This window comes from Lutra lutra, chromosome 3, assembly GCF_902655055.1.
Source record: "Lutra lutra chromosome 3, mLutLut1.2, whole genome shotgun sequence".
Classification (NCBI taxonomy): Eukaryota; Metazoa; Chordata; class Mammalia; order Carnivora; family Mustelidae; genus Lutra; species Lutra lutra.
The window spans coordinates 59835785-59863744 of record NC_062280.1 but is presented as its reverse complement, the minus strand read 5'-3'; the positions used below and the strand labels follow the sequence as shown (position 1 = coordinate 59863744).

The 27960-nt window shown below is 38.7% G+C and overlaps 1 protein-coding gene across 1 annotated transcript in view; it reads left to right on the top strand.

The window, feature by feature from the left end:
- The window catches only part of FAP (fibroblast activation protein alpha), a 74790-nt gene extending 53880 nt beyond the window's left edge, over positions 1-20910 (top strand). Inside the window, 10 exon segments of the mRNA XM_047722423.1 lie at positions 2794-2892; positions 3353-3422; positions 4159-4353; positions 9227-9281; positions 16906-17005; positions 18073-18111; positions 18114-18136; positions 18638-18710; positions 18973-19046; positions 20514-20910. Of these exon segments, the coding sequence (XP_047578379.1) occupies positions 2794-2892; positions 3353-3422; positions 4159-4353; positions 9227-9281; positions 16906-17005; positions 18073-18111; positions 18114-18136; positions 18638-18710; positions 18973-19046; positions 20514-20615 (830 nt within the window). The 3' untranslated portion in view covers positions 20616-20910.
- Positions 20911-27960: the final 7050 nt, after the last annotated feature.

Below are 27960 nucleotides of genomic sequence, written 5' to 3'. Positions count from 1 at the left end.
GAAGCAGTTGATAGAGGTTTAATTTCTTTTTGAAAGATAACAAACATTTAAGCATGGTTTAAATGCTGATGGAAGAAATTAGGAGACCAGAAAGGGTCGAAGACATAAAGGAGGGAAGTCCCCAAGAAGTTGGGAAAAAGGGGTCCAGAGACAGGAGGAGATTCATCTCTGGCATTGTGCTGAGTGAGAATGAAGAAATTACTAATGTAATTGTATAAAAGTTTGTAGACATTGCAGAGAACTATGCAGTGGCTTCATCAGCAAAGTGGGGTAAGAGCATTTGAAAATAACACAGGACCCGAACCAGGTGCTTTAGAAACCCAGAAGAGTTGACACTTGACATAGACATCCTAATGGAGGCTTAGTTGCTTCAGGCACAGGTGCTCATTACAATTACCCAACTGATCAAATGACCTCATTTATCAGCTTTTCCACAGATACTTCACATACTTTAATTAGTGGGCAAAATATAGTAGCTAATATAATTAAAACAAAAAATTCTTACATGATCCATCATTCTTCCTTTTTTATTTCATCATAATAAAGAGTCCACAAACAGAGAGCACATACGCACACATAGCATGTACTGGGTAATAAGTATGCTAGGGACCGAGTACGGAATGATGAGTGAAATAATGTGAAAGGTGCTCTGGGCGGTAGCCTTCTTTCCACGTTACAGGCTTTGAATGCAAAGCCACATGGAGAAACCCAGTAGGCACCCCCTCTGCTGACAGGCCTATGAGATCCTATTTTGCTCCAAGGGGTGGGAAAATTGCCAAGTTACCATATGTACAGATACTTCTCTGAACTATAGAGCATTAATAAGCTTATGAATTAACTTTGGCATTTCAGTAAGCCGTGAATCAGGAAAGTTCAATAGCTAGGAAAAGGATGGAGGAATCAAACTCTAACCAACCTGGCAACACTTGGGTAGAGTTTCCAACTTCCAGTACCTGTTGGTAAAATGATAAAAGTAAATAAGTAAATTATAAATATAATAATAAGTAAAATATGAAAATAAATAAATAATCAATTATAACGCAGTCACTCTGTGCACTTGCTCCACTCAGGATTCCCTTCATCCGTAATAGCTCCACACATAGAACCCACACAAGGAGAATGAAGAGCTGGCCCCATTGTACTTAGAATTGTATATTTGGTGGGGGGTTTTTGGTTTGTTTTTTGGGGGTTTTGTATTTTTTTTTATTTTAACTTTTAAGATGCCACAAGTATCTCTTTCCCGATGAATTATCCAAAGTTAAAATGAAATTTATTATGTATCTTATACAACTCATACCAAAACATCTATACTTATTCTAAGATTAAATATAACATGTTGGAACAAAATGCCATGAGTATATGAAAACTGAGAGTTACAAGGGAAGTGGTTTGGCAAACTTACTGTAGTTACAAGTACTCCTCCAGTTCCCTATCTTCAAGGACCACTTTTAAAAAGGCACAAAAACAAGAAGTTCACAGGATGTCTTTTGTAAAAACTGCCGTATCTCAGAAGTCACCCAGACCTTCTTTTAAGAAAAATAAATTGACAAACCCCACATGCTATATGAAAATCTATCTTTTCTCTAGAAGATAACTAGAATCCATTCTAGTTCAAAATATAACTTGCAAAAAGCCCTCACTTGCTAGAAACTCATTTGCATATACCACCAAACTACAGCATCAGGAGATCAATAGATGGTTCAGTTTCAAAGATTAACGTGTGAAACATAATTAAGCACAAATATAAGCAGCAGGTTTTTTGAGGATCCTTTAAGGTGAAAAACAGAAAGAGATCAGAGCGTGCATATATTGTTATTTTACTAAGATGTATAACTACCTTGACAAAAATGATCTGAAGGGATAGGATGTACAATAATTCAATTACAAAAAAGGGAGGCATATCCTATATTAGTTAAGTACAACAGGAAAAGATTTAAGAAGAAATATATGTTAGGATGGCTCAGTCAGTTCAGTGTCTGACTTGATTTCAGCTTAGGTCATGATCTCTGGGTTGTAAGATCAAGCCCTGAATCTGGCTCATACATTGGGCATAGAGCCTGCTTAAGATTCTCTCCCTCCCTCTGTGTCTGCCCCTCCCCACTGCTCTCTCTCTCTCAAAAATAAATAAATAAATAAATAAATAAAATCACAGAAAGAGTATTTGACTTTATACATTGAAAATTTAAAAACAAATTTTGACTACATAATCATTTTTTAAATATTTATTTAGTTGAGAAAGAGAGCATGCGTGCATGAGCAGGAGTGGGTTTGGGGAGCAGAGGGAAAGGAAGAAAGAGCATCCAAGCAGACTCCCTGCTGAGCAGCCCTAAGGTCATTACCCGAGCCAAAATCAAGACTTGGATGCTTAACCGACTGAACCACCCAGGCACCCCTATTTTAATTTGAGATCTCAGCAATAAAGAGTTTACTTCTACTACATTTTTTTTCTTAGTAGATAAAAAAAAAAAAAAAAAGTCCCCACTCAGGTCATAGCTTCATGTTAGAAAATTGGAGATGGGAAAATATGGTGAATAAACATTGTTGCCTCTGTGAATCTGCCCAAAATGTGTTTTGATGCCATAAAGATCAGTTCAGGAGGCAATGATTAATGTCCTCATACACTCATACCTGCTTTAAAGGCTGGGTTAAAAATATACTTGTCAATATATAACTTCTTATACAGTTCCTTATGCAGCTTCAGTTTTATCTATGTTAAAGCCAAAAGAATTTTAAGAAAGGAATTTTCTTCTGGAATGCTATTAATTGAAAAATGAACATTTTATTTTTTTAAAGAAATTAGAATCCTGGAAGAAAACAAAGAATTGGAAAATGCTTTGAAAAATATCCAGCTGCCTAAGGAGGAAATAAAGAAACTTGAAGTGGATGACATTAGTAAGATCTTTTAAAAACTTCTCATTTACAAATATGAAGCTGAACACTTATCTTGCTTTCTTTTCAAAAAGCATAGAGTAAATATTATAATCCAAACCTTATAATATCAAATCTTAAGTAAAACAATCTTACTGTAACAATAGAGTTTCACGAAAGATCTTTAATATGTTTGTAAATAGAGTTGATCTTATACTTTTCTGTAGCTCCATTTCAACACTAGTATTTTTTAAAAAAGAATTTATCTAATTTTAATTTTAGAGTGTGTGCTTCTAGTAAAACAATAACTCAAAATTTCTAGTAATTTATAAATTTGGCAAAAATATGTAATAAAAATCAACTTATATTCTTGATTTTTTACAATTTACTAGTTATGAACTGATTTTGTTATCATGTTATTAAAGAAAAATAAATAATGCTATGAATATAGTGGAATGAAGATTTTTCTTTTTTTTCCCCCAAGCTTTATGGTACAAGATGATTCTTCCTCCTCAATTTGACAGATCAAAGAAGTATCCCTTGCTAATTCAAGTGTATGTAATATTTTCTTTGGTGTAAAAACTATTTACTGAAAATATGTTGAATTAAATACACATTTATGAGATAGAATGAACCATTCTCCTTGGTAACAGTTCCTATTGATGCTGTTTTTATATATTCCTCAACTAATCAGAGTAAATAAAATATGGCTATTTAAAATAGATTGAGGAAGTTTGGGGATTTTAGATGGACTGGCTTGCATTCGCTGTCTTGAATTTCCTTTGTATGGCAAATTGCCGAATGTGTCAGAATACCTTTGAGATAGAGAAATTGCAGCCAAAAAATATTGTAAATCATCTTAATGTCTTATGTAAGTGAGTTAGAAATGAAATAAGGGAATGGAATACATTTAGTGGAATCACACCCAAAATCAGTGCTGACCTACACACAATTTGCTTAAAACACCATGCATTTTTTTTAGTATATCTTATGCCTGCTTTTAGCAAGTGGCAGGTGGCAGAAATGACGAAAAACCCACACATATTCCTTGAAATGCCAACCCTAGATGTATCCGTTTTGGGGAATAGGAGAGGCTGTGTCCCAAAACAACTTCCTTGTAGCAAACCTCTGGGAAAAGCCTGGTCCTCTCTTGATTTTGAGCCAGTTCTAATGCCACTGTTATTGAAATTTTATTATACAAATGTACTGGGAAATACTAAAGGCAATTCTTAGCCATGATGTGAAGTTGAGTTTTACAAAGGAATCCAAGATTCTTTTTTTTTTCTTTAGGTATGGTGGTCCTTGCAGTCAGAGCGTAAGGTCTGTATTCGCTATTAGTTGGATTTCTTATCTTGCAAGTAGGGAAGGGATAGTCATTGCCTTGGTGGATGGCCGAGGAACAGCTTTCCAAGGTGACAAACTTCTGTATGCAGTATATCGAAAGCTGGGTGTTTATGAAGTTGAGGACCAGATCACAGCTGTCAGGTGAGCACCTTCTTATTCAAACAGAAATTGATGTGCAACAAAAGTCATGCAATCACTGTTGGGTTTCTCCATCTTTAATGATGTCATTCTTCTAGTCTATTTTCCTAACTTCATCTAAAGTTACCATTAATCTTAAAGAGATATTTTTGCCCAATAAGAGAAAAAAATTACTGATGGAAAAGAACTAATAAATATGTAGAAACATGATTTATAGTGATAAATGACAAATAACTCTCGTTTGATGTTACAGTCATTCTGATATCCTTTCATTTATTCACATGGTTCCCACACAAAAAATTGTATAACTCTGGGGATGGTCCATAGACAACCAAACATCTGAATTTGCTCAAGCATTGTGGATTCTGGCTCATAAATTTAGAAATTCCTCCCAAGATTTCATCAACACTCTATCCGTACAGATGCTAGACATTCTTTTGTAATTAAGCTAGCTGGGAAGTTTGGCTGTGTTAGCATAAAAGTGTTTTCCTGTTTTCATTTGACAAAAAATTCATTTTATGTAGTACAAATTATATTATGGAAACATTCATAGGGAAGACAGACTCATAATCTGAATTCTTCTCAATTACATACTCAATCATAATTTGTGTCTCCATCATCTTTTCTGAAACAAAAAGAATATAGTCACCAAAATCGTTGTTTATTTAGAAACACTGTGCTTGATTCTTCTGGATAGTTCTCTACAGTTGTTGTGTTTCTGTTATTATGCTGCAGGTATGTAAAGTTAGAGAACAGTAGTTTACAAATGTAAAAGCTAACACAGGCCAAGTGGACCCTTAGTCATGGATGTATATGTGTGCATAATGGCCTAAGGTCAAACACTGTTTCACAGCAAAGAGCAATTTAGAAAATTCATTGGTAAATTCCTTTGATCATCGTAATGTCATTATTAGTTACTGATTTCAGTATAGCATACACAATGAAGATTGTATTTAACAGCTAGGAGCCAGGCCCAGACAATACTTTTCTGTATTTTTGTCTCTAATCACACCAGAAGAGTTTAGACTCACAAGTAATTATTTTTAAAAATAGAAAAGTAATCATAACCCATCTGTTTTCAAATTTTCCTTCCATTCTGTGAACAGTAATATACACACACATATACAATATTCAATTAAAAGCAGCCTATTTGAGTAAAATCTGACAAGTGAATAAGTGGATTATTAAATAACACTGCACAATCTGTGGGCATTCTTCATGCCTAATTTCTAGGAGGCTACCTCTTTCTTGCTGATCCAGATTTTTGGCCTGTCTGCTATTAACCTGTTTAGGAGAATCTTCTGCCTGATGGAGAGGTATAGAAGAGATAGCTCGAAGAAAAATCTATCAAGAGACTGGTTTCTCACATAAAGCTGCCGTGTGCCTTGATGGAAATATGAACACCATTGTCAGTGTTACAGACCTAATTCTTTAAGGAATTTTTTTTCTTTATTTTTATTTTATTTTATTTTTTTGCCCTGTGGGTTAGATCTATTTGTACTTAGACCATGCAGTAAACACCAAGGGCACCACAACCCTGGGACTACATCAAAAGCCAGATGTAGATTACACCTCATTTGTAATTCAACTGGATCTTTTCCAAAGTTGGTAGAACTCAAAGGTGGTTTGTTTTGGAACTGGTTAAAAAAACAAACTTATCATCACCATCATCACAATCTACTGAGAACAACACAATACATCATCCTATTTCTGAGTGCACTCATTTACTACCCAAATTGCAGCATTTGCATTTAAGAATACCTCAAGAAAGAGAACTGATAGCTTCTTATCGTGTTTCTTGGATGGAATGAAAATTTAAACCTGAAACCCGCGTAGAGGCCTGAACGAAAATTGTTATTTCTGATGTTCAATATATAGGACATGAAGCCACAAATTGTACCAATTTTCACAATAATATAAATGTCTTTGGCATTTAGAACTGTAGATAGACCAGAGGCAGTAGTTGGCTACCTTTACCTTCTCTGAGCCATTTTTAGGATGGAATCTGAAGAAAGTCTTCCTGCTATAGAGCAGGCATATGTTCAGTCATTTGCTCAGCCATTTGACAACAACAGATCAAATATTAATATATGCCATAGCGATCCACTCTGTATAAAATTATGCAATTTACCATTTCTACTTTCAGTGCACTTACAATCTTCATAAAAGGGTTAACCCCCGCAACCCCACCCCCACACTGTGAAGGGATGGCATTGCTGTTAGATGGAGCTTTTGGTAAACAGCCTAGTGAACCAGGGGAGGCTATGTGCCCTGAGCAAAGCAAATACACAACAGTGGAGATGCACTTGGGACTGGCCTGGCTTTGCTTGAAAGCATCGTTTTGCAAAAGTGAAAGGGACACCTTGGAACCCGATGCCTTGAGAAAACAAAAGCTAAAAAGGGTAGATTTATAATGATAACCCCAGGAAGTGTTTTAGGAATCAGACACTGAATGTCTGACATGGGAATTGGGATTGTAATGCCTTTATGGCCACCCTCAAATTACCTTCCCACAAGAAAATGAAATGTGTCCCCTTCGATCTCATATAAAATGCAATCTGGCTAAATTTTTTAACATACCTAAAGGAAATCATGTGTACATATTTGGAAACAACAGTAAATACTCGTCTGGGTCAATAAATAGATTTAAACAAAGCAAAGCAGGCTTAAAAAAAAGAAGAAGAAGAAGAAGAAGAAGAAGAAGCCAGACAATCTCACAACTTTGACTACACAAAAGAGAATGCTTCAAAGGAGAGGCTTGTGAGGTCAAAATGTAAGTGAAACTAGGAACTGCTTCCCTTAGGCTTCCGAGCAAATGGTACATAGGTAGGACCCATGAATGTTTGTTAGTTACAGGGTCAGTTCTACTCATTTGGGGTATATATGGCACTTTTGACGTTCCCACACTTCCCACAATATCCAGAAGGTTGGTGGTGAGAAAATATCGTATCATACTGTTATACATGGTATCAATAAAAACAATTCCACAACAGAATAGGAACTGATCCCTAGGATTCCAAATTGACCTTTTGTCTAGGGCCATTTTTATGCAAGAAAACATGTAAAGTTCAGTCCAGCCTCCAAAATGTTTTTTCATCTGTTACTAACATTTTTCTTTAACTACATGATCAACAGTGTTTCTGATAACCCTTCTGAGAGCTCTTGAGAATTTGGAGGTGAATTTTATGGAGACTTGTTGGCCTGGAAGTGCTCAGATTATCTAGCTAACCTTTAACCTAGTCCTGCCACATTAAGTGTTAATGTTTCATTTCCACATTAACTATTGCACTATCATTTCCTGTAAATGTCATCCTTCCAGAATAAACTGAGGAAGGGAGCTGTTAAGAATTTCCTGCTCCCATGTATCACGTGCTATTTGCTTTTACTCCAGATGCAAGGCAATATGATTGCTAGCTTCTGGGAGATCATAAAATTGAAATTGATTTTATGGCTCAGAACTGTCTTCCAGCACTCATGGAAAGTTTTTCTTTTTCTAACAAAGAAAGTGAACCTGCTCTTCTTTCATTTGGCTTCTGAAGTTAACGGAAGAATTGCTGAAATGCCACAGTTTGCTGTACATTTTCTCTGTTTTATCATGAACAGCATCCACACAGGTAGCAACTTTCCATTTGCTGCTGCATCTCTTCCCCATAGACTCCTCAGTGTCCCTCAGAATCGGTGTAGGGTAAGCTGTGACTGACGGGGCTTCTTCCCATCTGTTGGTCCCGGGCATTTGCCCAACTACTCTGTGCATTGGAAACGTGCATGTTGAATCCATGCAACGAGCAAAATGGTTGCTGTGAAATCCCTGTAAGAAACTTCATTATTCAACTAATGAAACCACTCCATTTTTACTTCCAGAGAAGAATGAGAAAGGGCATTAACATAACTAAAGGGAACAAGAAAAATAGTATTTTTCTAGCTCCCTCTGTGTTACTCTGTTCTCTCCCCTCCTTCCTGTTACTGTCACATCCGGGTCTCTGCAATGGCTCAACCGCCTTACTTTTTTCTTCCCCTTCCCCGCCTCACTTTTTTTCCACTGCTTTTTTTTTTTTTTTTTTTGAGCGTTCCCTGAGATTTTATCAAACCATTCCCAAAATAAATCACAATTGCTCTAAAACACCAACCTCAAGGAGGCATGGGATAAATTAGCCTAAAACATTCCTATCTTGTACCAGCTTGCAAAGTTGCATTTCTGAAGGCTTCCCATGACTTTTTAAAGGTTGCCTTCAGTATGGTCCCTTGCTCCTAAGAAATTTATTTTCAAAAGAGTTTCCAAAGGAAGGCTCTTCTGTGATGGAACACAAATGAATCATGTCCATATCCTAAAAGACATGCATAATTATCCACACCATGATAAATTGAGAGTACCTAAGTGTGAAATGGGAGAGGATGGATATTTTTCCATGGATGAAAGTGACCAAAAACGAGGTAGTAATTATCATTAACATCTAAGCATTTAAAATTGATAAAACTTAAAGCATCCAATAACAAAAATCTTTTTTTCCCCCAAATCTGGAGATTTGAAAATTTGGTCCTAGTCATGGTGCTGTGACTTCCTGTGTTACTGTTAAGCCTGGGTCTTGACCTTGTTGAGTCCCAGGTAACTCACTCAGGCAATCAGGATACTAGACCAGCAGCCCTAGAAGTACTACCCAACAGATGTACGGTAGAATCCAAAGGATCCATTTTATCTTTTGCAGAAAACATGATAATATTCTTTGAATTATTTGTAAGTGCAGTGTTATTGTGCATGTGTTTAAACAAAGAAAATGGAGCGTTTCTATTAAATCTTTGGATTAAATATGCTTGTGTAATGAAGTAAATGTCATGTGTACACACTTAAAATTCTAAAAATTTGTTTCTTTTACTTTAGAAAATTCATAGAAATGGGTTTCATTGATGAAAAAAGAATAGCCATATGGGGCTGGGTGAGTTGTTTTATATGTTTTATGCCTGTTATTCAGTTCAGCAATCATAATTTTCTAAAGTGTGCACTTATAAGGTTTCTCATGAAATGTTAATGTTGCAACATCATTTAATCTGTCAATGGAAACAGTCAGTTTGGATAATCTAGTCTTCAAAGTGGTGGCTTTAAGCGTTCCTTTTTTCCAACCAGTTAGTTTCTTCCTCATATAGCAAATTAACTCATAATTGACACATTTTTACTTATTTTTTTTGTATGAACTGAACTGAACTATATTCATCAGAGGTTTAATTTCTTTTGTTATTTCAGAGTTGCTGTATATCTTTTCATTTCATCATTTCATTTTTATGAAGAGCTAAGCTAACATTTGAAATCATAGGAACTTTTAAAATATAAATTCCCTAGTACCTAGCCTATCCCAGTCGTATCTTGGGTGTTTTGATTCTTTTTTTTTTTCTTTTTTTTTTTTTTTTGTAATCAAATTATTTTACCAGACCTAATATTAATTTGTGCTAATGGGAGAAAAGTATAATTTAGTTTCTGAGTTATAGGTCATGGAGATAATTGCCCATGTGTGAGAAGCTAAGCAGGTTCTCAAAATACACATTAAAAGGAAGTGGCAAAACTTCCCAATCATGGGCAATGAAGTCACTGGAAAGTTTGGAGAAATATTGGAAAGAGTTTAAATTTGCCCATTATAAATTATGATAATTACCCTTCAAAGAAGAGTTCCTGTTTCACTTTTTGGTCTGAATTTGTACATTTGCAAGTCAATTTGCAGCCATTTGTGCTTGGGTTGTTTTTCTTGGCTGTTTTCTCTGAGAGCGGCCTGTACAAGATGGAGGGAATGAAACCCAATATTGAAGGGAGCCTGCAGGCTCCGGCTCAGCTCTCAGCTCAGTGACCAGATGAAGAGCTGTTATGAATTTGTGGAAAGTTGTTACTTCAAGCCATTTGGTCCTTCTTAAAACTATCAAATGTTAAATATCTAAACAGAATGGAATTCAAATGGGTGGAAATAAATGAAATATTTTTATAGTGAAATATTTCAGATACGATCTCTCCTACTATCCATTTTTATGAAATTTCCTGAAGTAAATTTTTGAAAGATTCATATTTCACACTGAACCCTTCCGTATAATCATTAACATTTCTCGTGCAGTTTTACTTTCCTTTTCCTGCAGGCTTTGAAATAACCATAAAGCGGAATCTTTAATTTCATTTCTAGAATATCCTGGTATTAGTTTGGTAGAGAACCATCTATATGGGATGATTTAAAGAACCCACACATCACCCCAGAATACATACATCCATATCAGTCTAAAATTCTTCAATAAGAGATTCTCATCATGTCTATGAAAATGCTTCTAGAAGATGTAGCATATTAGATCCCCTTTCTTGCTTACTTTCCACAAGGCAGAGATTGTGAGGTAACTCCTGAGAGCACACACAGAAGAAGAAATAAGTGAACTGCTGATAGATGCAACATTTGAGCAGCCCCTAAATCAGCCGGGCCCAGAAGATCCTGAAGGAAAAAGACCGTAATACTATAGTTTTTTGAAATGATTTCTTTATGATTTATTTAATCCGTCCATCTGATCACTGACTCACGCATTCTTTCACGAATGTAGTAAATTTTTATTGGATCTCAACTAGATCTTATATTAGGTTCTTTAGAAGATGGAAAGATGAATAAATTGTAGCCCTAGCCCTCTATTAGATAAAACAGAGAGGAAAAAAGCAATTGCTCAGCAATGTTCCTAGTGTTAAGACAGATACAATGTGGCGGCAGAGAACACCAGGGAGAAGAGTGATTAGTTCTGGCTGTGATAGCTAAGGGGAGATTCAGAAATGAGGTAGGGAAGATAGGTCAGTAATGGTGCATTCCAGAGAATGAAGACAGCTTTGCCCGGGTCCTGAAGTATCAGTGACTAGGTTGTGGTTGGTCTGGATGCTGGAAGCTTCAGAAGCGTAAGGCACATAGTGAGAAAGGTGAAGAATGGAGTTTGAGTAGGTAGGTAGCCAGATAGCAGGAGGACTTTTAGGGACTTTTAAAGGAGAATGGGCTCTATCTATGACTCTGCAACACATTTCCCTTATTTTTCTTTGTCTCCATGATCATTATACTCCATTCGTTCTTTATTTATTATTTTTTAAAATTTTTCCATTCATTCTTTAAATGTCAGTCTTTTTCAGGGTCTGGCCATGGCTCTCATTGTTTTTCACTTCCTTGGGGAAACCCATGTAATTTCAAAGATGGTGCTCACTGTCAACTCCTTGCCACTTGCATCTGCCTCTCTTCTGAGCTCCACATTTCAAGTGCTCACTGACCATCTAACCCAAATGTCTGACTGGGGCCTCAAGCCTAACCCATACATGCTAAACTTGTTACAAGCTCCTTAAACCAAGTCTTCATCTTTATTAAAGGACCTCACCACACACCTAGTCACGCCCATTAGTAAATTCAGGGCTATTTTCAACTTTTCTTGCTCCCCGACTCCAACATTTCATTGGTTAGTAATTTCTCTCAGCACCCAAATCTGTTCTCATCATCCCCACTGCCAGTGCTTTAGTTCAAGTTTCTTCATATGTAATTTAGATCAGACCTTCTCAAACTGTAGCTTACATAAGCATCGTCTGGAGAACTTGTTCAAACAGTTTCCAGGGCCCTTCCACCAAAGATTCTGATTCAGTAGTCCAGGGTGAGTCCCAAGGATTTGCACTTCTAACATGATCTCAGGTAATGCTGATTCTTTGGGTCCATGGACCATTGGGCGGTATCAGTTTAATGATTCCAATTGCCTTTTAACTAGCTTTCCTGTTTGGACCTCACAAGCTGCAATGTCGCTAATGAAGTTCCCACTCCAAAACACAGTTTTTACTGTGTTGCTTTTCTGCTTATATGCTTACATGTTTTCTAAGACCACACATTGACCTTGACCTGGTGCCCAAACTTATTTCCTTGCATGGAAAGCCCTTAACAATCGGGCTGTAACTTGCTTTTTCCAGTTTCATCTCTTTCCACTTTTCCCCATGCCTTAGGAATGATTTGACTTCTGTCTGCATGTTCTTGCTCTCATGCTATTCTGAATCCTATTCCCTGCACCTGCTATGTGTCCATCTTCTTCCATTCTGCTCCTCTTCCTCTAAAATGCAAAACTCCTACTTACTCTTTAAAACCCAACTCAGATACAAATTTCTTTGTGCTCCAATTGTTCCTTATACTGCTCTTCTAGGAATTACCGTGTTTTATTTTGTATGTCTATTGGTTTCTCCCGTGAGAATGACCTCATCAAGGGAATGGGATTTGTCTTTTTATTTTCTTAATTTTTTTCCCCCAAATGTTTAACATAATACTTGGCCATCCCACACACCAATGATGTTATTTTAACTAAATTTAATCCTGTAAGTCAATGTTCTCCCAAATGTATCTTATCAGTACCAATGAGTTTTTCAGGAAAAGGTCCTCTGGGTCTAATAATTTGGTAAATCATGAATTCTGCATAATAGTGTGTATCGGTTCTATGAAGGAACAGTAAAGAATCCTGTTAAATTTTGATTAATGCAGTATTACCAAAAGGTATTTGATTCCATGGATACTTTTTGAAATGTGCTCTTGAAGTGAATAGGGAATAAAATTGCTGTCTTACAAAGACACTCTTGGCCGCAGGGTAAAGGATGTTCTGAGGTGGGGGGAGGGAGTGGGCCAAGGAGCTAGGTGAGCAGTAATATTGGCCACAAATACCAAGGGCCTGAATTTAGGAAGTGAAGTAGGAGGTGGGAAGAGGTCAGAGCTTCAAGTGCTGTTTTCTAGTATAATAAGCAGGGACCTGTGGCAATCTGGAGATGCAAAAGAGGAAGATGTTGAGAATGACCGCGAGTGTTACTTAGCTAGCTATTATTGTATTTCATACCAAGGAAGAAAGCATCTGTTCCTGTGAAGTGCTGGGCAAGTTAGCGGTCTGAGAAACATACCGTAGCTAACCCCATACATTTTTGGTAGTCAATTGACAAATAAGCTGCAAATCCTATGTTTCCCTCCATAATCCTGATTAAGAAGGGGAGAGGAGGCATTTTGATCTTACCCTTTTATTTTTCACACCAAAATCCAGTAGCTCAGTTTTTAGCTGCTTATTAGATACCCACTAGGCACCAGACACCATGTCTAGGAAGTGTCTGATATACCCAGTTCTTCACCAGCCCATCTTGCCCCTCAGGGGACATTTGGCAATATCTGGAGTCATTTTTGGTTGTCGCCATGAGGGTGGGGAGGGTGTGCTACTGTCACTTAATGAGTCGAGGCCAGGGATGCTGTTAAATATCCCACAATGCACAGGGCAGGTCCCCACAAACAAGAATTATCCAGCCCAAAAATGTCAACTGTGCTGTGGTTGCAAAACCCTGGTTTATGTGAAGAAAAACTGAAGTAATTATTCTGACAATTGAAGAGCAGCAGGGGTTTTGCCTAAATTATTAGAATAACAACCTCATTTGTGGGCCTTGCTTTGTTAATATAGGCCTAGCCAGGTGGTGTTGAATAAGCATTAGTTCATGATTTAATCTTAGTTCCTTTCTCTTCCAGTGACTAATTATAAGCAATTTGAATTGCTATGTGTAATCAACGATGTAAAAGTAGGACAAATGCACCTCTAATGAGACTACATTCGACTCCAAACTTAAAGTTCTCCGACGAGATTTGCCCCATTGCAAGGGCAGAGAGGAAAGTTATGGGTTGTAGGAGGCAGGTGTCCTGGCTTTGAATCCCAGCTCTGCTGCTTCCTGACTCCCCCTCCGGGCCACAGCTTCCTCATTGTGAAAGACAGCCATGATTTCCTCACCGGGTCCCTGTGAGGATGAGCTGAGTTAACAGGAAAGTGACATACTTGACAAATACTGATTCTATTCCCCTCCATGTCCCAGGCCATGTTGTCAGTGCTGGGGATACATTCACTAACAAGACAGATGAAAATGTCTACCTTTATGGCTTTGGGAACAGTTGGGAAGAAAGACAATAGGCAGGACAAAGAAGTACAATGAATAGGATGTTAAACAATGACAAGTGCTCTGGTAAAACACAAAACAAATCAAAAAGGAGCATGATACAGGGTTGGTGCCGTGTAGATGAGAAGGACAGGTGTGACTTTCTTTGAGTTAAGACTTGAAATGGGAGGAAGTGAGCCATGGCCCTTTCAGGAAAAAGAGTGTTCTAGGCAGAGGGCACCAGCGTTTGTGGAAGTCCTGGGGCTAGATCATGCCTGGAGGGTACAGAGAGCACCAGCAGAGCTGACAAGCAGGGGAACATCTGAGGAGGGAGAAGGGAAGCAGAGTGTGTGGGTCCTCAAAGAAGGTTTCAAGAGCCTTGGCCCCACAAATGTTAGCTATTCATTATTACTGTCTGTAGGTAAAATGTTCCACTGTGCATTATGGCTCACATAAGAGCGTTCTATAAACCCCTCAAAATTCTGTGCCCTTCTAAGAATGTTTTTAAAGATATCCTTCGTTTAAACAAAATGGCAAGGCATCTAAGTGCAAAGGACAAAATTCTAGAATTCTCATGGCCAATCTGCTCCGTGGGTTCCTTGCTTGCGACAGCCACCCACTCTGCCTTGGAGCCCCACCCATGGGAGAGCAGAAAAAAAGTCAATGCGGGTTTATTTTATTTCCTCTTCATTTCTACAATAGGAATCGCTTTTCTAAGCTGCCTGAGAATTTAAAGAACACCTACTTCTGTTGTGCTATTGCTACACTAGTTTTGCTCTTACAAATTCCTAGAGACAATCCGTATTCATCCTGGAAACACGGAAATTTTATTTAGGCACAGCACTGCTCTCTAATCCCTCAGGAGATACAGGTTAATAATTTGTAAGGTTTCGAACAGAAATGTTAAAAACCCTTTTTACTGTGTGTAAATGCTTTCCATTTCCAATCTCACTTCATGCTATTTCAGCGGGACCCACCATTGTTACTTGTAGTAAACACCCCTTTCCAATAAAACCACAAACAATATTTCTAACGCAGGCTGACTTTCCTCTCAGTTGAACCTAAAATTAAGAAAGAAGGAGAGGACTTCCATTTCAGTAATAGTCGTTGCTAACCTACGAATCAAAGCAAATCATTTTTATAAGTGAAATTTTTCACTTACCAAAATGATTTTGAAACCCACTGTTCCTTCTGTTTTTAAAATATATTTTCCCCTATTAGAACATGTTTTAGTTCTCCTCTAAGTATAATTAAAAAAAGGCCATGATATAATTGGAAGCTGCTTCTTCTATTCTCTGTTTTGTCACCAAGGGTCCTCAATAAAATTCCCCAGAACTGGAAACATACAACTGTACACTAGTTGAAGAATTCTTCCTTTAACTCATGAATTCAGCAAAGTTGTTTAGCTTATCCCCATATTCCATGTATTTCGTGGGTTAAGAATAGACCCTAGCCACTGACCTGCCCTCATTAGCATGTCTGTCCCTCTGTCTGCCTGTCTGTCTCCCACTCTGTAAAGCTCTCCCTCTCACTCTTTTGCCCTTTCTGACTGACTTTTCTGTGACAAAGGGTGACCTAAGGGAAAATGGCTTCCAGACGTTTGTGGTAATAAGGTCCTAAATACATGGCACATTCCTAGTTGGAAAGTTCCACAGTCCTCTGGTGACCTGGGGGAGCGTTCCTGTGTTGGGGCAAGAACATGCACTGAGAATCACTTCCCAATCTAACACACACATTTGGGAGGACCCAGAGCACTGTTTTGTCCACATTCCCAGAAGAAGCATCTCTCTCAGGCATGTTTCCACAGCCCAAATTTCACTTCCGGGGGGAATGCCACCTTATTGTGTTCATTTCTCGACTTTTAGGAAAAGGTTCAAATTTCCAAGTGACATGGACAGACATCTTCTGCTATCAGGCTCACATTTCTGAATCATCTGCCTGATTCCTTGGAGAAGAAAATTGATGAGCGCTAACCCTACTCCTGACTCATTTTGCATTTCTTTTTTTTTTCCATTAAGTTTATGGGGGACTATGTAAGACTTTTAAAGACACCAGTGGCTTTTCCTCCTTTGAGCTGCGATGCCAGAAATCATCAGAAGAGAATATATAATGTTACATTATACACAAACTCTGGCCATGTCTTCAATTATCCAAAAGGTTCTTATATCCTTCCCTTATTGTTCTATGATGAAAACCCATAAGTAAATACACAGACCTAAGTATTGTCTTACAGGACTTTTGCAAACTATAGAAAGTATCTCGCTTTTGCATTTGAGGAATAATCTCCTTTCTTTGTGCATTTCTTTCAAGTAAGGTCCTGGTTTTGTTCTGGCAAGGTCTTCAATGGAAAAATATAAAGGAAAAAAATTTTGGCAGAAAAGTTGCAATTATAAATATCTCTTAAATTGCCCCTACCATGCTCTGATCAGCAGACCAAGTATTTTTAGTTTACTAGGGGTGAAATGATGCTGTGTCAATGTGTCAGTGATGCTGTGAGTTTGCTGCCAAGGGCCAAGATAGACATTTAATCTACCCCATGCATATCCCCAGTTCCCATCAGTACTTAGTGTGAGGAGAGTCACTGTAAAATGATGTTGGAGACTTTCTGAAAGCAAATCTGGAACTGACTTGTGATGATGTCTCCACAGTCCTATGGAGGCTATGTTTCATCACTGGCCCTTGCTTCAGGAACCGGTCTTTTCAAGTGTGGGATAGCAGTGGCTCCTGTCTCCAGCTGGGAATATTACGGTATGGAAATATTTCATAAATGTTGCTGCGAAAACATTTAACACATAATTACTCTATATTTGAGGTTGCTAGGAAAACAAATTATGCAGTAAAATTCACCCCAGCTTCACCGGGGAAAGTACCATCTATAAACGAGGTGGTTTATATGATTCATTGTCATCATGTTGCAACCAATCAAAGAAACCTTAAGAGTGTGGAAAGAGTCTTCCAAACCCAATGTATGTTAATCTCTGCCTGAAACGGGGTGCCTCCTGACACACCAAATCTTGAAAGCCAGAGTCAAGTCTGTGTTTTTGCAACACACATGTGGTCTGTAAATACATCTCATGCGAAGTTGGGTGGAGCCAAACTCTTCACCTCCATGCCAAAGTTTGCAGCCGCCAGGTCCACTGCTCCAGAAGCCAGAGCCACAGAAAAATTTGTTAAGGAGTATACCTCCCGTGTATGCCTATTTTTATGATTCACATTCAGGCAGGATGACTATTTGGAATTAAGTCTAATAATTGTACAAAAATGAGCTTTCATCAGATCCTCGTCCCTGTGTTGGGGTAGAAATAAGACAACTATAACTCTCAGGGAATCTTTATTCAGAAAAAAAAAAAAATGTGTGTGCTTGTGAGTGCATGCGTGTGTGTGTGTGTGTGTGTTTGTGTGTGTGTTGGGAGAGGAGGACTTGGGGCACATGGTTCCATCTCAGATTAATTTAAGACACCAGTGAAAGTACCAGAGGGGGCTGCCTTTGTGATTTCTTTTAAAATACAATGAGGCCATTCCATAAGGTCCTCCCTAGTTTAACATTTCCCCCACCGAAAGGTGGAGGAGGAAAAGCTCAAGGTCAGGCCTTTCTAAAGTTAGCTGTGCCCGTCTCCTCCGTTGCTTCTCTGGCCCTATTGAGGCAAACCGCAGAGCAGATGACTTGGGTGGAGAATTACAGTAAAGGAAAGCAGGAACCTTCCTCCGCAGCTCCAGGGGGGAGGGGGACGGACAGTTTTCAAGCTGAGGGATCTTGTCGGTTAATGAAATGACCCGTACCACACACCAACAACATATTGTTACATATTTTACAGCATCTATCTACACAGAGCGATTCATGGGCCTCCCAACAAGAATGATAACCTCGAGCACTATAAAGTAAGTGTTTTCTGTTTCATTTAGGTCATGGATTTCTTGCAAATGTGCTAAATAATTGTGAAGCAGCCTTTCAGAGCTTACACTTTTACTGGGTCCCCCAGCGAATACGCTGATCTTTTGTTAGCTGCAAAACACCTCACTAGGAAGACATTTACTCTCTTCGGATTCTCTTCTTTCTTTCCCTGTCCTCCCTTCCCTCACCTCCCTTTTCCCCATCCTCCTGCCCACCCCCAACCCCTACACAGCTTGAGCGGGCATCATTTATGCCTAAGGTCTCACTCATATGTAACATATGACACATAAACTTCCCGTTTTTCAAACTAAGAATCAGATGGAAGTAATGCAAATGATGATGAAAATGTGTTGCTCTGACTCTTAAATATTTATCAACCAAAGCAATACATAATTTCAGTATTGGTGCTAAGTCCATCGCACAATGATTTAGCTAGTTTTCTATTAGAACTTGCAGCAACTAAAATGTTAATTTTTCCTCTTTTCCAGAATTCAACTGTGATGGCAAGAGCAGAATATTTCAGAAATGTAGACTATCTTCTCATCCACGGAACAGCAGATGGTGAGGTTTAAGCAAGACTCTTACACATAAAAATACTGAGCCAACATCACTTTGTTTAAGAAACATTAAGCATCCTCCTATGCCTGTGCTCAGGGTCAGTACCTAAGAGTCAGGGACATTTCCACAAATGAGTGCGAAGACTCACGGCTGACAATGTCAACCGCATGACTAGATAATCGTCGGTGTTCATTTGCAGGCAGTACATTGTCACTCGATGCTTCCTGGTATTTAGCAGCACTTTAACTCTCTCTCTTTGTTGCAGATAATGTGCACTTTCAAAACTCAGCACAGATTGCTAAAGCTCTGGTTAATGCACAAGTGGATTTCCAGGCAATGGTACACAATTTCGTTTTACTCCCGTTCACGGCCTTAGACCCGTAAGCTCAAAGGAGGCATCTGATTTTTTCATTAGTATTATTTTTTTTTCTATGACATCCTGGCAAATGGGCTGTAGGGTAGAGGAGGCAGAACATTAGCAGATGGGTCTTGGGTGTTTCATGAACTCCCTGAAGGACACGAGGTGAGCCAGGGCGCCTCTGGGGATCCCGGTTGAGTCCTATCTGGAGTAAAGGCGTCTGTGAGATTGACAATCTTCTAGCTCGAACATGCAGTAGTTCTGGGATCCTGCTTGCGTACTGTAGCTGCTTAGCAGCCCCACAAAAGCTGAGAGTCCCAGAGCAGCTAGCAGGTTCTGTGTATTCAGTAAGGAGTGACTGGGGAATGTTATCAGTGGCCGCAGAGCCTCCCTGAAGTCGGGCGGCTCCACTCAGAGTTAGAGAACCCTTTTATCCCTGTGTTCTCACTGCCTGACACAAGCCTGGCCCGGCACGGAAGCCGGAGTGTTCCCCGAGCGAGCGAATGAATGAATGAATGAATGAGCTAGGTGGAAAATCCAGGTGGCGTGAGGACTTGGAAATGACAACAGAGAGAAAAGGAAGGTGAAAACCACGGCAAGGGAGACAACCCCTGACAGCGGCTTCCCCTCCTCAGGGAGCAGAAGTTCTCCCTCACTTGCTTTTCCTGAGCGAGAACCTCGAAAAGGAAACCCCCATTTTTGGAAATTGGACTTTTTAAAATAATTTACAAAAGGGGATGGGAGATTTTTTTTTTTTCTGATTTTTTTTATGGTGACCCCTCTGATGTAAATTCACCTTCTAGGTATACAGCATTCGGTCACGACCAATATCTACCTTTATTCAGTGAAAACAATAATCTCACCAGCATCTCCCTAAAAATGAAGTTTAAATGTATAATGTCATCTTCCTGGGTGTTTTTAATGATACTCTGTTTAACCCCTATGAAAGGTGTTTACAGTTACATGTGTTGTGGATTTTCTGCGGCAGAGAGGAATTGGATTCAGAGGCTAACAGCCTCATAGAATTTTTGAGCTAGAAGGAGCCTCAGAGAAAAATCAAATCCAACCTCCTCATTTTTTTCAAATGAGGAAACTAAGCTCCAGAGAAACAAAGCAATGGACTCAGCACACCAGCCCTGGAGCACAGGCCTGCCGCCTGACCACCACCCCCCTCACCGCCCCCAGGATGCTGGCTCTTGTGAGAGCTCAGCCACCAAGGTCTAAAATATAAGCTTAAAGAATTCCAAAGGCTAGTCCAGGTTAATAAAAGTCTTTTATTGTCTTCCTGTTCTAAATGTCTGCATGGGAGCTATCTTAGTAAGTGTTTTTAAGTAGAATTTGAATCGCCGTTATTAGAAAAACTGTCGGGACCTGCGAGTGTGAAGAGTCAAAGCGAGGTGTCTTGTGTGGCTGCGGGAGTGACCCAGCGTCTGTTCTTTGCCTTTCAGTGGTACTCAGACCAGAACCACGGCATATCCGGCCTGTCCACGAAACACTTGTACACCCACATGACCCACTTCCTGAAGCAGTGTTTTTCTTTGTCCGACTAAAAAATGACGCGGACGCAAGCCTGTATCACAGTCGGAACACTTCGTATAAATGCCTCAGACCATTTGTTCGTTTTACTCTTTATGCTGTTAAATCCTGGTACAAACAAACAAGTGAACGATGTTCTAAAGGCTGGCGGAAGATGAAGACTCAGAAGTTCATCCTAAATACTGTTTACATTTTCTGGCACTCTCCAAAAGAAGAGAAGAGGGCACTGTGCCTTTTGCTTTGGACACAGACAGTGTTTTACTCACCTGTTCGTTTGAGGAAAATAATAAAGTCAGAAGCTAAAGTGCTGTTATTTTGTCTGTGTGCGTTCATTTCAGCTTCTGGTTTTATCACAGCAAATAAACACTTGTGCTAGGCGAGCACATGAGAAACGTTAGGTGGTGATGAGAAGAAGAATCTAGAAGAGTTTGGATTTTGTAATTAGAATTCCAAATGCTGGAATGAATAGCTCAGAGTATGCAAAAGCATTGTTCAGAAATCAAGTTCAAGAAGCATTTCGTGGAGGCATCCTGAGGCTTGCGCTCTTTGCTGGCCCTCCGAGAAATGTTTATGAAATTTCTTCCAGATTTCCTCGATGTAGCCAAAAAGCATTTGATAAGGATAAAGTCAGAATTTTGAATTTAGGCTCCCTTTAATAAATGCTTCCAATTTAGAAACATTCCTATTTTTTTTTAAGATTTTATTTATTTATTTAACAGACAGAGATCACAAGTAGGCAGAGAGGCAGGCAGAGAGGAAGGGAAACAGGCTTCTTGCTGAGCAGAGAGCCTGCTCTATCCCAGGACCCTGAGCTGAAGGCAGAGTTCCCAACCCACTGAGCTACCCAGGTGCCCCGAAGCATTCCTATTTTGTATCCCTTTCAAGAATTAGCAATGGTAACTGCCTTCAGATGGCTAAGCCACACCAAACTAGGCAAGCAAAACAATTAAATGAAAAGGACATCCACAGCATAGAAAGGAAAAATTTCATATCTATGAGATTTTTTTGTGGGGGGGGGGGGGTTGAGTTTAACATTACTGAGCTCATTTTGAAAAAAAAAAAAAAAAAGCCATAATGCTTGCAATCCCAAAGGCAGGAGGGGTCCCCATCAATTAGAAACTTCCAGGCAGTTTCCATCTCTGTGACTGCCACAGAATTAAAAAGATCCAGGTCACAGGAAGATATTTCTTAACCGAATGTTGGAAGTCCGTGAAGCCACTCCCTAGGGGACTTCTCATTCATGTGTTTCCTGGAGCTAGATAGCACTGCATGATTTCTCCCCATTCCTAGCTTGATTCTGCCTACTTGCAGCTGGAAGACCCTCATGCCTTCTCTCAAGCTCTATAGCCGGAAGAACCAATCCGGGTATGCAGGAAGGGGCGTCGAAGATCAGAGACCACAGCCTCCTCTAGAATTGTCGGACATTTCTCTGTCCCATGCTCTCTCCACTACTGCTTTCTGAAATCATGCCTCCCACTCAGGCCACACAGTCCCACTGTACTGGTCAGGAAGGGGTGCTGTCAGGAAGTCTGGGCAGCACCCACACAGATTCAGGGCAGACCTCAACCCCTCCTCTACATACCTATGCACTTGCTGATGCCCTGAGGGGCAGAGAGAAGCTATTCCCTTCCCATTTTGTTCTGCCTGAATCAGCCTCTGAAGGAAGCCCAGAAGATGTCCTCATAATATTTCCATTATCCACTCTCTCCAGAGGGGGAAAGGAAAATAAGCAACAGTTCTTTCTTAATACTCTATCAAGGGGGACAACAGGGCAAGTGCAAATAATAAGGATATCTTGTTCCTCCCACGTCTTTTCTGCTTTTGTGGAATTCTGCAAAGCTGTTGTTTATTTATTTATTTTTAAAAATATTTTATTTATTTATTTGACAGAGAAAGAGAGATCACAAGTAGGCAGAGTCAGAAGGAAGCAGGCTCCCTGCCGAGCAGACAGCCCGATGCAGGGTTCAATCTCAAGACCCTGAGATCATGACCTGAGCCGAAGGCAGCAGCTTAATTCACTGAGCCACTCAGGCGCCCCAAAGCTGTAGTTTAATATCAACATGCAATAAGAGGTCTCCAGCCTCATGCCTCTGTTCCCACTGCTGCAGAGGCAACTTCTAAAAGACAAATCGAAATGTGCCATTTTCCAGGTGGCAGCCTCCAGTCTTCCCCACGGTCTGTAAAACAATGCTGTAGATATTACATGTAGAACATTTCCATCATCACAGACAGTGTTATTAGTTGGTGCTGTCCTAGCAATCTTCACAGGCCATATCTTGGAACATAGCATGCGGTAGAAGCTCAGTGATTGATAGATGAGTGAATGCATCTGTGCTTGCGGAAACTTCATTTTTCTACATCACTGTTGCTAAAGCCCCTCCTGACCTCCTGGGACAGAGTCATCCAGGTGCCCCTCAGACATCCAGCCTGTGTTTGTGTATTTGCTCATTCATTCAGCAAGTATTTGTTGAGTCCACCAGACACTGTGCAAGACTTTAGGAATATAGTGAAGAGCAAGGCAGCAACTTGAGAGTTATTTTTTTGTTTGTTTTTGTTTTTGTTTTTTTAGTGTTCACATTTTGTACGGCTTTACTAGACTCTTCTTTTGGTGTGGAGGATAAAAGATACATATATTACAAAGGGGAAAGATTTAATAGAAAAGTACCAAACCAAAGGGAGGATTAAAAACATCTGACCTTTTCTATTTGTAGGGAGGAAATTGTGATAATAACTCTCTTTTAACCTCATTTCATTCATTCTTGCATATGCACCCTAATTAATCATGTTTCCTATATCCCAAAGTTGAGATTTTCATTCATCCATTCAACACATGTAATGGCAAGCCCTGTTTTAGGTACTAGAGGTGACCCTCTACCTCCCCAAAATGCATGTATATTAAACAGAATGCATGTCTATAGGCAAAACTTGAAGTCTTGTAGAGGTGGAAAATGAATGTAACTACAACACAAGTTCAAATGACACAGGAAGTTTCGGGGTGGGATTCTAATATGTGTAAGAGGGAAACCATAAAAGATGTTATCATCTCAAAATTAGCTCCAGTGTTAGTTCTGCAATGCTAACCTTAGAGTTATTTTAAATTGTTTCAAAATTCTAAGTGACCATCTCCTATATCTTAGCGTGGATGAGAAAGAAGAAAACGGGTATTTTGTTAAATTTAACATGAATGAAGGAACTTGTATTGAGGCTTTAAAAAAAATTTTTAAGTCTGCTCCAAAGCATAAAATGTATGAATTATTTCCTCCAAGAAACATTTTTTGAATACCTATGCTGTCCCTGGCAGTACTCTGGGTCCTGCAGGGGACAAGGGTATTACAAAGACAAATGTATGTACAATTTCTCCATTTCTAGACTGTTTCAGTAAAGGCGACTTAACGAATCTGATTTTCCCAACATTTGAGCATTTTTCAGAAACTGACAGATCTTTATGCAAATGTTGTTGCCAAGCTGTTTGTAATGGTGAAATTATACTTTGACAGTAACTCTTTAAAATATATTAAACCCAGCTAAGGTTTTTTTGGAAATGTTGCCAATTAAGTGACTTTAATGAGCTTCTTGATGGTAATGTAATTAAAATTCAGATGTTCTAATTGTAAAAAAAAAAAATTACAGCTCTGGGAAAGTTAACAGTAAAATAAGCAAATGTAAAATGAATTAGGACTAATTTAAATGGTGATTATGTGGTCCTCTGAGAAGATTTTACCAAAACAATGCTTTCAATTATGCTGTTTGTAAAGAAAAAAGAAGACACCTAACAGATATTTTAAATTTATCCAATAAAGCAGATATTTTGAGTTTATCCAATAAAACAGATTTAAAAATTCTGAGCGTGGTGAATCATTCTCAGCTTGTGAAAGAAGTGATAAGCACTCCTTTGGCGTCATGGACAGGTACGTTGGCAATTTGAAGTGGCATGATTTCTAATTCAGGGAAAAATAAGTGCTTGGACCTTACCGAGCTATTCATAGGGAAAACGATCTGGCTTCTAGCAAAATCTCTAATGACCACCTGCTCAGATTATTGGCATGTAATCCTAACATGCCAGTTATAAACTCTTCTTTTTGACACACAGGTAATATCCTTGGCAGGCTAGCACAGTATAATTTCACTCTATTGGCCTTTAATTAATATTCCATTATTTACTCTACCTATTTAAAAAAATTGCTTTCACAGTATGTGTTTTAACAAATACTTGTTGGTATAGCATTCATCCCTCACCCTGTGGTTATACAGAATCTATATCCTGTGAATAAGAGAATGCAAAAATAAAGCAAAGAGCATGACGTCATGGTTTGACAACTCATCTTCATTCTTTCCTAAGTACTGTCCATTGACAAACAAAGACAAGAGCATCTTTGCTAGCCATTAATTATTGGGAGCAGGAATTTTTCTCACTATTACAGGGGCTGAATTTTGAAATACATGTCTTAATGAAACATTTGTGTTGATAGAAAATTAATTTGTATGTTAAAAACTGCTATCCATTCAACGCATATTCACTTCATTATTGAGACATCCTTTCCAATATTCACGGACATAATAGAAATTTTAAATATGTCATAAAATTTGTTTACATCACGCAAGCACTAAGCTGATTTTCCAGCTTTGAAAAATGATAAAAAGTAGTGACACTTTAATGTATACAAGCACATTATGTAACCAAAGGAGACAATACTTCTGTCTGAAGTTTGAAGTAATACTTTGCAATATTACAAATTCCTTCCTATCAAATAAAATACAACATAGCTCATATGTCAATACTTTCAAACATAATATGTTCATTATAATTTATTTTAGAGATAGTGGGCTTTAATAGGTAAGGACACAGATCCAAAAATACACTACCTGGTTTGAATCCAAACTCAGGAACATATTAGCTGTGTAACATTGCTTAGTTTTTGTAAGTTCATGCTGCTTCAGTTTCCTTATATGTGAAGTTGAGGATAATACTAGTTCCTATACCATAGGGTTGTTTGGAGGTTTAAATTAGTTGTTATTCATAGAGCTAACCACGTCTGATATATAGTAAGCATTTTACAAGAGTTTGCTAGATACATAAGGTAAACTGCATTTTTAATGAATTGAATTTTCAAGGAATTAATAGTCTGATGTTTATTGCAGCATTATTGACAAAACCCAAATTATAGAAGTGGCCCAAGTGTTCATTGGTAGATAAATGGATAAAGAAGATGCAGTATGTATGAGAGAATATTACTCAACCACTAAAAAAATGAAATCTTTACAGACCTGTACCCATGGGGCTAATAATACATTATATGTTAATGAGAAATTAAAAATTAAAGAAAATGAAATCTTGCCATTTGCAGCAACATTGATGGATCTAATGGGGATAATCCTAAGTGAAGTAAGTCAGTCTGAGAAAGACAAATACCATGATTTCACTCATACATGGAATTTAAGAAACAAACCAAAGGAACAAAGGAAAAAGAGACCCTTAACTATAGAGAACACATTGTGGTTACCAGAAGGAGGTGGGTAGGGGGATCAGTGAAATAGGTAAAGGGGATTAGGAGTGCACTTATCCTGACAAGCACTGAGGAATGTATAGAATTGTTATCGAATCACTATATTGCACACCTGAAACTAATATAACACTGTATGTTAACTATACTGGAATTTTAAAAGTAAAGAAATTAATAGTCTACATCAGAAGACAATAGTTTCTTTTCCATATCAGTGAATTTAGTATAAGTGTGAGAGTCATTAGTCACTTATAAAGGAAGCTCTATGTTCTCTGAAACGATGTGGCCTTTGAGGAATAACTCATAGAGAAATCATGAATGCCCAAGGAAGCTCATCGATCTTGGTCCTTTCTCTTGAATAAGCCATTCAACCCTATAGCTCAATACCTGTCTGAGGAGTTGAATATTCACCCGCAGTGCTGGAAACACTGTTGGGGAAGACATATGGCCCAGGAAATGCACAGTTGAAGGACATGAACGGTTTGCTCACCCAGCTTCATGCACAGCCTCCAAAGACCCACACAGCCCTTCCACCCTGGTCCTGTCTCCACCAAGGCTCCCATCGTCCTCCAAATGCCAGTCCCATGAGTCTCCTTTCCATTTTGTTTTGTTGTAAAAGCCAATGTCATTTCTGTTTCAGGGCCTGGAATGTAGTTTTCTCATATTTTCACTTGGCTGTGTGCTTGTCATCCTGGTCTCCGCTCAGGGGTCACCACCTTAGAGAAAGAACTGTCATCACCGGATCTAATGGTGCTTCTACCATAACCAGAGACTTCCAACTACATTAGATAAATGTGCTTTCTCTATAGCACTTATAAGCATCAGAAATTATTGTATTTATGGATATGTTCCTTTGGTACGTATTCTCCTGTTTGAATATAAATAAGCTCCCTTTGAGCAGTGCCTCTGTCTTTTTACCTCTTTGCACATAGGGCCTAGATAGGCCTGGAATAAAGTAGGGGGAGCTTAGTAAATATTTGCTGAATGTATTCCCATGTTCTGTGGATAGAAGGGCCCATGAAACTAGCGCCCTAATGTGTGGTCTCACAATGGAAAAAGATCACGTCATTTCTGGAACTTCTCATGTGATAGGAACTTTGTGTTTCCCCCTCAAAGCAAAGAGAAAATAAAGTCCCTGAGCACCAAGTAGCCCACAGCGAGGAGATTAAGGTTAGGAAAGACATGAACCTTGGCAAGAGATCTAAAAGAGACTGGTCTATGAAATAAAAAAGTGTGGGTCAGGAAAAGGAACAGAGTCCACGGCACTGTCCTACCCCTGACAGCATGGCTCTGAGATCAATCACCAGGAAATCTGGCACCGAGGAAATTTAGCACGAAATGTTTAGCCAGAAAAAATCAAACAATTCTCTGGAACGCTATTGATTACTCTAGCAGCTTTTATTAAAAAAAAAGAAAAAAGAAAAAAACAGTAGTTATTAAAATATGTCTTACCTTGAATATGTTTCAAGTACTGAAAGTTTCTCTCACATAATAAAACAGGAATTCCCATGCTTTATACTGTTTCTATCTCCTAGTTAGATAAGTGATGAGTTCAAACCCTGGAAGTCTGGTTGGTTGATTCTTTTAAATTCAGAATAATCAACTTGCAGTCATCAAAAATAAGTTAGTGAAATATATCTTCCAAAAGTTGAACATTCTACATTATATTTTCTAGTTGACACCTCAGCATGGGTGAACTGATCTTTCTAGGGTCTCAAAGATATAACGGTATAGCCTAATGTATCTGCAAGGTTGTCAAACAGAATCAAGAAAATTGAATTCTAATTCTTGTGCTTCTGGCAAGCTCCTTATTTTCCTGAGATTCCATTACTCGCTCCATGTGCTGCACTTTCTGGAC